Source organism: Ovis aries, chromosome 12 (genome assembly GCF_016772045.2).
Source record: "Ovis aries strain OAR_USU_Benz2616 breed Rambouillet chromosome 12, ARS-UI_Ramb_v3.0, whole genome shotgun sequence".
Classification (NCBI taxonomy): domain Eukaryota; kingdom Metazoa; phylum Chordata; class Mammalia; order Artiodactyla; family Bovidae; genus Ovis; species Ovis aries.
Window position 1 is genome coordinate 1,955,184 of NC_056065.1, and position 14,058 is coordinate 1,969,241.

At 55.3% G+C, this 14,058-nt stretch overlaps 1 protein-coding gene across 8 annotated transcripts in view; it reads right to left on the reverse strand.

Annotated features, from left to right (window-relative positions):
- The window catches only part of PLEKHA6 (pleckstrin homology domain containing A6), a 143,073-nt gene that overhangs the window by 123,807 nt on the left and 5,208 nt on the right, over positions 1 to 14,058 (reverse strand). For 6 of the 8 annotated variants that reach the window (XM_060396004.1, XM_060396000.1, XM_060396003.1 and 3 more), the window contains exons 2-3: positions 12,118 to 12,194; positions 8,880 to 8,937 (exon numbers count right to left, since the gene is read on the reverse strand). In XM_060396004.1, the coding sequence (XP_060251987.1) occupies positions 8,880 to 8,937; positions 12,118 to 12,194 (135 nt within the window). Of the gene's footprint in view, positions 1 to 235; positions 511 to 8,879; positions 8,938 to 12,117; positions 12,195 to 14,058 lie in introns of those variants that run through there. The other 2 variants (XM_042256928.2, XM_042256926.2) reach the window with 2 other exon arrangements.

Below are 14,058 nucleotides of genomic sequence, written 5' to 3' on the forward strand. Positions count from 1 at the left end.
TGAGCCTTCACCGGGGATTCTGGAGGTGGCGGTGGGGGCACAGACAGGGATAAAATTAGCATTCTCAGCATCCACGATCCTGAAGCATCGCTGCCAAGAATGAGGGATGGGGAAGGCGGTGGCACCGCAGTGCCAGCAGCCCAGACTCACACGGTGGGCAGGCGGCTGCCAGCCCCGACCAGAGCCCAACTCTCCCCTCCCCGCTCGCCCACATGATGCATCAAAACAGACTCACCGGCTGCTGAGGTGCGAGCCCCACGCTGAAAAGCTATATCTCTCCGAGCCCCCAGGCAGCCCTCCCCCCAGCTCGGGCCAGCTGGGGTCCTCCTCCCTGCCCCCAGGGCCCCCTTCCAAGGCGCAGGGCTCGGGTCTGGTCTGGTCTAATCAGTCACCTCTCCAGCTGACAGGTCCCTGGCGCGGGGAGAGGATGCTGCTGCGGGGACTGCGGGATCCAGCATCTTTCCCAGGCAGAAGCAGCTGGGCATGCTCCATCGGCTCCCGGGGGATTTCAGGGCCACGTGATGCTCCCTCCCCAAGCTGTCACTTAGGATCAGGAGTAAATAGTCCCTGGAAAGGTTTAACTCCATCCACCCCAGTGACGAGCTGTTAAGCACCCGTGCTGCCCGCCTGGGTGAGAACAGAGCTCCTCAGCACAGGCTTCCTGGCCATCCACTGCAGGGCCGAGGCTGCCCCCCAAAGGGCAACGGGGCCGCCATCCATGCAAGCTGCATTCCGCGCTCCTCCCACCAGAGTGCAGGGAGCCAGAGCTGGCCAGGGTCTGGCATCGAGGGTCTCCCCAGGCCTGCCTGTGGTTGCCTGTGTCTCCACGGCTGTCCACCCGAGAGCCGGGCATGCCTCCGGGTGTCGGGAGGCTGTGGCGAGAGCCCTAACGCCTTCCCTTCCCCCGAGTCCACCCAGTGAATTTAAAGAAATCATGTTTGGAGCAGATTGGAGTCCATTACAAGATGCCAGGACCTTCTAGGTCCCCCAGCCCAGCTGGTCTCCAATGACCTTGGGCAAGGATGCTAGCTGAGCTGGGGGTACCTGTGTTTTGCATTATTGAGGGTCAGAGGCAGAAAGGAAGGCTTCAGTCAATAGGATTTCAGCCCTGTTTCTGCTGCAGAAAAGCCGATATCGTTCAGAGTTCTCTCTCTCTCCCTACCCCAAACAGCCTCAGTTTCCCCCTCTTCGCCTTTCTGTGGATGCTGGGGAAAGATTTCTGTAACAATAGCCGCGTGCAGGAGAGACGCTGAGTTTCCTAGTCATGATCGGGAAGACGGAAAGAAAATGGAGTATTCCCACCTGAACTTCCAGGCAGGCTAACCGGATCCTAGTCCCCTCTGCCTCTGAGACCCAGAAGTCGGAGACCCCAGATGAGTTCCTGGGGTCACTTCTGGGTAAAGAAATATTGCAATAAGCAAGGACCAGAAAAGGGCACTTCCCAGGGGGCGCTAGAGGTAAAGAACCCACCTCCAACGCAAGAGATGCAAGAGACACAGGTTCAAGCCCTGGGTCAGGAAGTTCCCCTGCAGAAGGGAATGGCAGCCCACCCCAGTATTCCTGCCTGGAGAATCCCATGGACAGAGGAGCCTGGCGGGCTACAGTCCACAGGGTTGCAAAGAGGCGGGCGCGACTGAAGCAACTGAGGATGGCACAAAGGGCAGCTGCCAGCATCCACCCACATGATTATTACATCTCTTCCAAATGTTTATTTGAATCACCTTAATTTTTAAAATTTAAGCCTCTCTTCACTTAAATACAACGATTTCCCTTCTCCATGGGTCTCTCTTAATGTGATACAAGCATCACTTTTACAACTGAAGCCTTTATCGTTGAAAAGGATTTACTAGGAAAAGTGCAAACGCACAGACTTCCTCCCAGAGTCCAGGAGGAGCAACAGGTTGGGAGTGTTACGGGGATCTGATCCACAGCCCACTCCCACATCCCCAGAGGAAGCCGCTGGAAAGACCGTCCTTCCCACCCCAGGGCAGACCAGGCTGGAGCCGGGGATCCCGGGTCTGAGTAGCATGGACCTGCCTGCAGCTGTGGTGAAGAAGGGGGTCCTGAGGTCACCCCTCATCCCGCCAAAGGCTGAAACGCTGAGTTCACTGGCCGTCGGGGAGCCACTCGGCAGAAGGGGCAGAGAAATCCTGGACGCAGGCCCCGGGCAGGCAGTGCCGATTCGGCCCAGCCCACCTGTCCCTGCTCTGCAGGACTTGGCGAGACCGCCCAGGACAGGCTGGGGGAGAACCCGCCCCAGGCAGCCCAAGACGCGGGGCTCTAGGGGGCCTCGGGCCTCGAGGAGCCAGCGGAGCAAAGTAAGGCTGGAACCGGAGATTACAGCATCCCGAGGGGACAGCTAGAGTGGGAAAGGGAGTAAGGACCCCAGCCTCCATTCCACGAGCTCCTCAGACGACTGGAAAGGGCAGGAGGCAGACGGGCCTGCTGAGAGCTTTCTCTCTGGCAGACGGAGGGCGAGGGCGGCAGCCAAGTCCCTCGATCCTCTGAGAGGCCCGAGCTAGAGCCTCGGTGCTTCCGGGGACCTGGGGGGCTGTGGGCTGGAGACGCACGCGAGGTTGGCTGCCGGAGCACCACCTGCGCTTCAGGGCGCAAGGGGCGAGGGGTCTCCAAGGCCCAACAAGGACTGGTGAGGCAGGGCCGGAAAATGGTCCACCTGCGCCAAGTCTGAAGTCCCTCTCTGTTTACACAGCAGAGCGGGAGCAAGACTCATCTGAAAGGCCTAGGTTGGGAGGGAGTGAGGAGGTGGTTTTAAGGGAGGATATTCCAAAGAACGTGCCTCTGTGACTCCATCCATCCTCCACTTTGGAATCCACATCCCCCAGCACTTAGAAGAAAAAGTCCAAAACTCTCAGTCAGGGATTCAGTCTCTGAACACTCGCATGCTCCTGGCCTTTCGAGGGCCTACCTCCCCCACCACACAATACTGGGGACCACTAAACTGGGCGATGCACTGCCCCTCAAATGTGTCTGCCCCTTCCCCATCCAGCCACGCCTGGACGGTGTCTCCTGCCGAAAGGTAATAAGCGGGGAGCGGATAATGGAGCCCGGGTGATAAACTCTCCTTCAGGACCTGAGATTGAGCCCTGGCTCCCAGATGAGGGACTCTGAACGAGTGACCTGGCTGCTGAGCCTCAGTCTTCCTCGTCTGTAAATGGGGCTTGTCTGCTCCGAGCGCCACGCCACGCCTCACTTCTCTCCTCGTCTGTCTCATGCTTTACTGTTCCAAGGTGTGACTCGCCTTTCGGAGGACAGAGCTGGGCAGGTGACGAACGCGCAGATTCGCTGCCCTGGGACTTCTCTCCTTTGCCCTGCGAGGCTCCATCATACTTCCTGGGACACCACCTCCTCTGGGGTCCCCCAGGTTGGGCTCTCTACTGATGATTCCTGTGAGCCAGCCCTGGGCTCCTGGGTGCCTGCCCCCACCCCACCCCTGCAGCCCCTGGCACGGCACTGAGCCCACCCTGACAGAACCAGAGGCACAGGTGCAGAGAGCCCGTCCTGGCCCCATCTTGGAGGAAGCATCCAGGCCAGAACAAGGATGTGACAGCAGCTGGGTGGGGCTCCCTGAGGGGCAGAGGTGCCCGTGCAAGCTGGCACAGTCACAGGGCAGCGTCCTGGTGGGGGGGGCGGGGGCAGCAGGGCCCAGGCTGGGAGCGAGGGTAACGGGGGCGTGCCTCCACAGAAAGGACCTCTGTCCTACCGCCCTCTTAGCCAGCTGAAGAGAGACGCACTCTTGGAGACTGAACTGACAAGCTCCACAGACAGCTGCCTTAGCAGGAAGGAGTCACAGGTCAGGGAAAATCAGGGATGAGTGTTACCCGGCCAGATCTCCAAGCATCAGAGGACTCCACCAGGCCCACAGTGGTTGAGGGGTGGCAGAGGACAGTCAGGATGCCCCTGTCAGCTCAGGGAGGACCCACCCTCTGCAGGGAGCCAGCCCTTTCAAGGCCTCAGTGGGCCGGTCATGCGTGCTTTGGTGCCCTCCAGTGGGTTTATGTGTGCATGAGCACAGGCTTGCAATGGGTTTTACCCACATTTTAACCCTGTGCTTTTTCTCTTCTCCCTGCATATCCTTTCTGTTCAATGACACTTTAAAACTGCACACACGCTTGAGCAATGCCATCAGTTGTGTAATACCAAAGAATGACCTCCCAAGCACCATGAAGGGAAGGATCTATTGAACACAATTATCAGATTTATCTGATGCTGGCCAAATATCAGTATTTGCTCATTGAAATTTGACTCAACCACACTAAAAGGAGAAGAAAAAAGTGAAGCCCAGATTCCAAAGTTATATGGATAGCTGACTTTTATTATTACCTGTTGGAAAGGCAGAGGAACCAGAGATCAAATTGCCAACATCCGCTGAATGATTGAAAAAGCAAGAGAGTTCCAGAAAAACATCTATTTCTGCTTTATTGACTACGCCAGAGACTTTGACTGTGTGGATCACAATAAACTGTGGAAAATTCTGAAAGAGATGGGAATACCAGACCACCTGACCTGCCTCTTGAGAAACCTGTATGCAGGTCAGGAGGCAACAGTTAGAACTGGGTATGGAACAACAGACTGGTTCCAAATAGGAAAAGGAGTACTTCAAGGCTGTATATTGTCACCCCGCTTATTTAACTTCTATGCAGAGTACATCATGTGAAACGCTGGGCAGGAAGAAGCACAAGCTGTAATCAAGATTGCCGGGAGAAATATCAATAACCTCAGATATGCAGATGACACCACCCTTATGGCAGAAAGTGAAGAGGAGTTAAAGATCCTCTTGATGAAAGTGAAAGAGGAGAGTGAAAAGGCTGGCTGAAAGCTCAACATTCAGAAAACTAAGATCATGAAATCTGGTCCCATCACTTCATGGGAAATAGATGGGGTAACAGTGGAAACAGTGTCAGACTTTATTTTGGGGGGCTCCAAAATCACTGCAGATGGTGACTGCAGCCATGAAATTAAAAGACGCTTACTCCTTGGAAGGAAAGTTATGACCAACCTAGATAGCATATTCAAAAGCAAAGACATTATTTTGTCAACAAAAGTCCATCTAGTCAAGGCTATAGTTTTTCCACTGGTCACGTATGGATGTGAGAGTTGGACTGTGAAGAAAGCTGAGCACTGAAGAATTGATGCTTTTGAACCATGGTGTTGGAGAAGACTCTTGAGAGTCCCTTGGACTGCAAGGAGATCCAACCAGTCCATCCTAAAGGAGATCAGTCCTGGGTGTTCATTGGAAGGACTGATGTTGAAGCTGAAACTCCAGTACTTTGTCCACCTCATGCGAAGAGTTGACTCATTGGAAAAGACCCTGATGCTGGGAGGGATTGGGGGCAGGAGGAGAAGGGGACGACAGAGGATGAGATGGCTGGATGGCATCACTGACTCAGTGGACATGAGTTTGAGTAAACTCCGGGAGTTGGTGATGGACAAGGAGGCCTGGTGTGCTGCGATTCACGGGGTCGCAAAGAGTTGGACACGACTGAGCAACTGAACTGAACTGATTCATGTCTGGGGCCCTCAGTCTCTAACTCACCCACCAACCCAATGTCATAAGCCTTTGTAGGGAATTGATTATGCAGGGGACTGTGTGAAAATAAGAAGAGCAGGCCAGAGTCATTCACTCAGTCACTCACTCATTCAGTCTGGGCTTATTGATGCCTCCCTTGTCCAGGAGAGGCACAGAGGATGCTGGAGACAGCTGCGGCATGATGCTAAGAGGCCAGACTCTGAAATCAGGCAGACGTGGGGCTGAATCCCGGCTTTGCTTTCTACAAGCCTCAGGCATTGAACAAGTCATTTACTAAGCTCTGGTTTGCCTTTCTCTTACTTTCACAAACAGTTAGAAATGGCAGAACCTCCCTCATAAAGCTGCTGGGGCACTGAATGAGCTGTAAGTGTAGTACAGCACTCAGCTCTCAGAGTGGCCGCAGCCGTTCCTGGTGTTCCGAGTGGCCGCCGAGTCTGGGAACGACACAGATGCAGGACAGATGGGTAGTTGGCGTTTCATCACAAAACGCGGTGAAATGACACTGCCTCTGTCTCCAGACTTCACGGCCACATCATGCTACCTCTGCCCTTGGCGAGCTTTCAGTCCAGATCAGTAGTTCCCCAAGTGTGGTCCCCGGAGCAGCAGCATAACCTGGGAGCCTGTTAGAAACGCAGACTCTGAATGAGAAACGCTCCGGCTGGGCCAAGCAGTCTGTTCCGACACGCGCTGCAGGTGGCTCCATCGCACACTCGAGTTTGTGAACCAGTGATCTACAGGAAACGGCACCCGTACAATTACAACACAGGTGTGCGCTCCTGAAGACGTGACACCGCGAGCAGAGTCTTGAAGGAAAAGGAAGTATTTACAGGTGAACGCAAGCCACGTTAGAGGAGGGATTACACTCAGAAAGGTTGGGGGCGTGGAAGGGAGGTGCGCCTCGAGGGAAACACAAGAGATAGTCTGGCAAAATGGGGTGTGGGAGAGGCTGCAAAAGGGGGCAGGAGCCAGATTACAAAGCCCTTTCAAGTGCCTGAGTAAGGAATTTCGATTGTATCCTATAACTGATGGGAGGCAGGAAAGGTTTCTAATGGAGAGTGACATGACCCAGTTCGCACTGTAGAGCAAAGTACTCTGGCAGCAGGATGGCTTGGAGGCAGGAAGATGAACTGGAAGCTGCTAGAATGATTCCAGGTAAGAGTGAGAGCCCAGGTGGGCACAAGCCTGGGTGGCGGCCACAGGGATGCTGAGAAGCGGTGGTGCTGAGGGATCTTTAAGAGGAAATTGACAGGACCTCTGGAGGAGGGGCCCGAGGGTTCTGCGCTGGTGGCACTTCCAACAGAGACGCAACATGCTGGTGGTGGGAAGGCCAAGAGCTTAGGACTGAACACGCTGAAGGAGGCTCTCAGGAGACGCTCTGCGCTGGTGGCCAGAGCAGGAGTTAATCATGCCTCTTTCTCCCAACATGTTTCATTCATTTCACCAAAGACCGGGTTCCTATCAAGTGCCAGAAAGGATCCAGGACAGAGTGGAACACAAAATAGCCAAAATCTGCTCTCGGGGCTGATACGGCAGTGGGGGACACCAGCAAGAAAACAGCGGAACAAACACGTAAACAAGAAGCTTTCCAGTAGTGCAGGTAAAGAAAAGTAAGGGGGGGGGGGTGGCAGCTAAGGAGGAACAGGAGGGAGCTTCAGACAAGGCCACCAGGAAAGCCCTGCTGAGAAGATGTCACTTGAGCCAAATGTTGAGTAGAAACCAGATGTACAAAAAGAGGAGGAAAGTGTGCCCAGGCAGAGTGAACAGCAAGTGCAAGGATCCTGAGGCAGAAAATAGTTTGGCCTGATGGAGGGAAAACGAGAATCAGTGCAGCTGCCCAGCTGCGGAAGCTGAGGGCCGGGAGGGGCCGGCCTGGACCGCGGAAAGGGGGGCGCTTTCAAAGGCCGACGAGGTAATACACGCAGAAGTGCCGGGCTCCCCTGGCGTCCAGGGGTTACCACTTTGCACGTTCAGTGCAGGGGGCGTGAGTTCCATTCCTGGTCAGGGGACGAAGAGCCCGCGTGAACTAAGAGCCCGCAGTCAAAACCAGTTTTTAATACACGTGAAAGTGTTTCGTAAATGACCTCAAGAGCCAGGTGTGCATAAGGGAATGCTGAGGTGCTGGCATCAAGGAGGAGAAAAAGGAGTAAATCTTAACTGAAGCAAGGAGTTCAATTTCAGGAAAAGCTCAGGCCATGAGAGCCATCATATCAGAACAACTTCTGAAACAGATCAGTTGTCCATTTTTCCCCTACTGCTTTTGTTTAAGAATGGCTACCCACTCCAATATTCTTGCCCGTCATCTCATGGACAGACGAGCCTGGAGGGGAATACGGTTAACAGGCAAACTGATGCAGGTGCTGGCTGGTCTTGAGGCGGGAGATGGAAATAGGACCTCTCACAGCACAGACAAGGAAGGTGAGAAAGTAGGGAGAGAGGAAAGGAGATGAGAAAAAGGCTCTCCTTGCAGGCTGGGCGGCGGCTCCCTCTGCTGGTGCCTGAGCCCCAGCTGTTTGCAGCCAGGCCCAGCCCCGCCGGCCCGAGCCCGCCAGCTTCAGCCTGAGAGTGAAGCCGGGAGCCAGGCCAGCGGGGAAGCAGAGGGACCCAGGTCAAGGCAGAGGGGGAGGCATCCAGCGGGGCAGACGCGGGCACCCTGGCCCCCAGGGCTGCCTGCTGCACCCAAGAACACAAGCCACCCAGCCGACAGAGGGCCCTGACCACCCCTGAGGGGACACAGAGTACCAGACACACGCCTGCCACCCCCAGGATGACAGAGGGCCCCCGTCTCCTTCCTCTAAGCCTTTGACCCAAGCGTCTAGAACAGTTTCTCTCACGCCACCCAGCCCCACCCCACCACCCCAGAGAACTTCCTGTGACTGACGCAAGCTCTCCTGGGCCAACACACATGCACGTGCACAGATACACACACACACACACACACACACGTACGCACGCACGCACACACCCTGGGCTTTATGTGCAGGGCTTCACACACACACCCTGGGCTTTATGTGCAGGGCTTCACACACACACCCTGAGCTTTATGTGCAGGGCTTCACACACACACCCTGGGCTTTATCTGCAGGGCTTCACACACACACCCTGGGCTTTATGTGCAGGGCTTCACACACACACCCTGGGCTTTATCTGCAGGGCTTCACACACACACCCTGAGCTTTATCTTTAACTTGGAACCCGTGACATCTCCTGGCCATTCACAGATCCCAGCAAGGCCTCCAGGAAGACCGTTTAACTGTCTCCCCGCCCAAGGAAGTATCAGGTACAAGGACAAAAGTAGAACAGCAAGACTGGAAAGAAACTCCATCTTACTCACTTGATGAAATACACAGCTCCTTCCTGGGTAGAATCCATCTCCCAACCTTTGGGCAAACCTGTGAGGAAGCAAAATCACAAAATCACCCTCTCTTCCACAAGCCCAATCTGCACTCAGGAGGGATGGAGACTCGGAGAACAGGGGCAATTCACAGATAAGCCAGCAGTGGTCAAACCAACAGTCTCACCCTTTTCTGTCCACTCTATCAGTCTGTGCTTCCAGCAAACAGCAAGAGAGTTGGCTGTGGAGGAGATGCCCCCCATTGTGAGCAGTGAAGCGACAAAATAGATCGCTGCTTTGCAGGCTTCCTTCCTTCATTCAACAAACACTTACTGCGCCTCTGTTCTGTGCCAGGCCCTGTGCCAGCCCCCAGGGATGTAGCAGTGAATGCCCAGGCGACCGCCCTGGAAGGTCCTCAGGATCAGCCCTGCTTATATCACAGGAGCAGAAGCTGGAGCCACTGCGAGTCACTGGCCCCAGATCTCATGGATAATTAGCACTTAAGACCAGGACTCAGGTCTCCAAGAGCTTCCCAGATGGTGCTGGTGATAAAGAACTCGCCTGCCGATGCAAGAGATGCAGGTTCAATCGCTGGGTCGGGAAGACCCCCTGGAGGAGAAACGGCAACCCACTCCAGCATTCTTGCCTGGGAAATCCCATGGGCGGAGGAGCTGGGCGGGTGGCAGGCTACAGTCTATGGGGTCGCAAGGAGCTGGACACAGCAGAAGCGACTTAGTACACATGCGCAAGTCTTCAAATCCCAGGCCACTGTCATTAGCTCTGCTTCTGAACAAGACACCACAGACCTGGGAAATCAGTCCCCGAAAAAATGAGGCTTTTTTTTTTTTTTTTTTTTTACAGCACCTCTAAAAACAATTTATCCATGGAAATGCTTGGAATGGAGAAGCACTGACTTGCAAAATGAAAGAGGACTGAGTAGCTCAGGAAGCTGACCTTGGCTGCAAGGCGTCCAGGCCGCCCTCCAGGCGGGCGCAGCCCCTGCTGCACAGCTCCGGAGGCTCCGCGCCTCCTGCTCCACAGGGCGCTCCGGGAGCCTCTGGCTCTGCCGCGCCCCCAAACAGCCACCCTGGCCGAGTCCTGCCTCTCAAAGAGGCCGCCGCCAACTGCGGCAGAGGAGGACGAGCTTTCCGGGAGCCCAAGGGAATCCAGCATGAGGTGGAGGCAGGCCGGGCACCGCTGCCAGAGCCCTGTGGCTGACACGTTAGGGAACGGGCGCAGATTCTCTCAGCACTCAAACACCTGCCTGGGTGAGAGGTTTTATAAGCAGGCTACTCAGTGCTGGCCTGTGCCTCTCCTGCCCTGTTCCCTGCTGCCCTCAGACACAAGCTGCTGGACACTGGGGCCTGGGCTGGACAGAGTGCTGGCCTCAGCTACTCTTCACTCACTGCCGGGTATCAAGGCTCTGTATTTCCATGGCTGCTGCTGATGGAGATGCTGATGCTTCAGTGCAGCGGGGCAGCCCACCTCCCTCTCAGGACGTGGTCCACAGAAATCATGCCACCAGCCACTGCTTAGTGAGAGCCTCTCTCCTCTAAGGTACATGGTTTACCCCTACGAGCATATTCAGTCTGCAGAGCAACATTACACAACAGGCATCAGCCCGAGCATTTTTACAGATGAGGAAACTGAGGCCCAGAGAGCTCCATCGACTTGCCAAAGGTCACACAGGAAGCGTCTGGGCCAGGACAGGAGTCTGGTCGCCTATCTGCAAAGCTCACATTCTTTCCTCTGTGTTGCCCCATAAACGCTACTTGTTCCCCTCTGGCCCTGTGCGAGGATGCTCCCATTCAGAAGGGCGTGGGTTGGCAGCCTCCCCGTGTAGAAGGATCCCCATTGGGTCAGAATCATAAATAATCCTGCCACTGTGATGTGCCTGGGAAAGAGGCCAGCGTGGATTATGTCCCCTGCCTTTTCCAGCAACTTCCCTGCACACTGCCCTCTCTGCCCAGGCAACACCAAGAGTGCTTATATTCCTGTCCAGGCGGAGTGCCCACTAAGGCAGCTGCCCTTCCAGCAAGCTTCAGGGGCATCTTAACCCCTTCCCGACCTTGGACAACCAGTTGGCTGCAGCCAAAAACGACAGGATTGGCTCACAGACTTGTATTCATCCCCTAGCTTTACCTAGGGCCATGGTAAGATGAACGGACGGTGGCAACACCAACCCAGAAGAAGACAGCCGCAGCCTTGAGGTCCTGAGGCTTCGCTTCAAGTTGAAAATACAATGGTGACAAAAACAATAGCAGTCACCTCTGTTGATGTGACTCTCTTGCATAATCGGTGCTACAACCTTCTGAGGTTCATAATCCCATCCCCATTTTACAGACAAAGAAGCTACGTCCCAGAAGACCCAGCCACTTGCTCAAAGTCACACTAATAAAAACTCAAGCCAGGATTTGAGCTCAGGTCCCTCTGTCTCTAGGACCTGTGCATTTAACTCCAATGCTTCTTTGCTTGCTAGCTAAGTGGCCGTGAGCCAGGCCCTTTCCTCTGCTCTCCCATTTCCCTACTTTAAAATGAAGGAGTCAGACTCCATGACCCCTGAAGTCCTTTTTGGCTCTAGAACCAAAATGAGTCCAGTTCTGAAATGAAAAGAAAGCAGGCTCTGGGCAAGTCAGCACCTTGACCCGAACATCCAGCAGTGCCCCTGTGCCCCAAGAATGCCCGGGACTCTGTGTGGCCGGGTGAACGGCTGGGAGGCCAGCGAGTGGCTGGAGGGGTGGGGGGGGGGGGGCGGGGGGCGGTCCAACATTGTCGCTCCTGCCCCTCTGCTATGGTCCACGGTAGCATCCTGAGAAAGGTGGTGGGCTGTTCACTTGAAACACCCCAGGCCTTATGACTCTTGGTGTCTCCACCTCTTCAATTTAGAATGAAACCATCTTGGCTCGGATGGGGCCCATCTTTCCCACTAGCCTGGGAGGGCACTCTCAGGGTGGAGGGGGTTTTCCAACTGGGCAGAGGAATAAGAGGGATAAGCAAGCTCTTCGCCCTCAGAGGTCAGTCCCAGTCACTGAGCATAGGATTGGAAGCTTGAAAAGACCTCAAGTTGAGCATCAACCCTCCTGCCCTCATCTGCCCAGTGGTGGGTCAATGCTTAGCTGAGTCCATTCGAAGAGAAAGGAAAAATTCAGAAGCAAAGTGAGGGTAGCGGGTTCCCACAGCCACCGCAGGGCATCCCCTCCTCATGGCCTGCAAAGGCAGGGATGGACGAGCTCCTTACCTGGACAGGAAGAGTGTCCACTCTGGATGGGTGATGCCGTCCCAGGATGCACCCAGCAGGTTGACTTCTCCTCATCACTAGAGAAGACCAAAGCGAACATGTCAGAGGTCAAAGAGGCTTCCCTGAGCAGGACACCTATCACCACCGTCACATCAGTGCCGACCGTCCAGTCCCAGACACCGGGCTGCCTTTGCTCACGCACACACGCAGAGCGTTTAGTGAGCAGACTCTGAGGGTGCAGAGGTGAGGAATCCCAGACCCCTGCCCTCAGAGGGTACACTGCTTTTGCATAACCCACCTGGGAGCCAGACGTGTAAAAAGATACCTGGAATATGATGTGATGGGAGCTACACTCCTGACTGTGAGAGAGAGCACTGCAAGTCAGAGCGGGGAGCACTCCCTGCACGGGGTTAGGGGAGGGGAACAGCATGACAGCTTCACGAAAGAGGCGGCATTCGAGGTGACAAGTGAAGCCACACGGGAGGAGCACAGAAGGCTCTTCACCGGCAGCTTCTGATGGATAGGCGAGGAGGAGGCTGCGTGGATCGGCAGTCCTCGAGCGTCTGCAGTGCTGGACCCCGCCATCCACAATGTTCCCGCACCTCGGGAACTTTGCAGATTACACATCCGAGGTTCCGCGAGGCTAAGCAACGCCCTCAAAGTCAGAATCAGTGAGTGATGGAGCCAGGATCCAGGCCTAGGTGTGCACCCTGGTTACCCAAGCTCTTTCGAGCACCTCACCCCCAGCAAGGCAGGCTCCCCGTGTGGATCCTCTGGTCTCTAGATGCCACGGCAGGTGAGTCCACCGACCTTTCTCAGCTCCCTGACAACCAAGGACACTGGTATTTCCTGAGCCCGAGGTATGTGCAGGACAGGACCCCCAGAGCACCCTATCTCCCAGGCTTTAGGCTAGGGGTCTCAGAGCCCAGAATAGGACTCTACTCAGTAATGAATACCTTAATACATAATATAATGATATAATATAATGCAATGCACTAAGAAAGTGCCACTAAATTTCTACTAAAGATACAATAAACTACACATAGTTACAGAGTACAATGCAATGTTGTGACACGTGTGTACACCTGTGCAACCCCCCCGAAATCAAGATGTGAGCCCCCAGATCCTCTCTGCACCCCTTCGTAATTCCCGTCTCCTACCCACTGGTTCTCACTGTCCCCCCATCCCCAGCAGCCACGGGTATGTTTCCTGTTACCATAGATTCACTGGCGCTTTCTAGAGTTCCCAGGGTGTCACACATGGCATCACACAAACAAGCCTTCTCTGTCTGCCTTCTCTCCTTCCTGTCTCTCTCCCGCGTGCTCGCCCACGTCAGCAGCTCATCCCACTGCGGGGCATGCAGGTGTGTCCCCCGCCCCCGTCCCCGCCGCTGCTGATGAACACCGGGGGTGTTTCCAGGTTGGGCCATTACAAATAAAGCTGCTTGGAACACTCGTGTCCAAGTCTTCGCGTGGACTCCTTTCCCTCGACTCCACCACATTTCCTCTGAGTTTCTTTAACACCGGCTGCAGGAAGAGCCTAGGTGCCTGGGAAACCAAGTCACGGGACCTGGAGCCATGCGCACCACGGGAGATGGCCTGTGGCCTGGGCTCTGGTCCTGGGGCAGGGGGCGAGGGAGCAGAGCCAGGGTCACTCAGCCCTTCCCCTCCCCTGCGGCCCCCGAGACCTCCGGCCCTCGCCCCTTCCGGCTCTCACATGATCAGCTCCCCAGACTGCACGTGTCTCCACCCCTCAGATGGTCGCAGGGTCACGGAGGGGCACACCCAGCACTCCCCACATCCTCTCCCATGTCCTTGCCCACCCTGTCAGCTCCCGGCAAGAACAGTGCAGCCATAGGTTGTTCCCACCCTGCCCCGGGCCGGTGGGGAAACTGCGGAACCAGAAGGACCGCGCTCATTGCAAACCCACCAGCTAGAATCT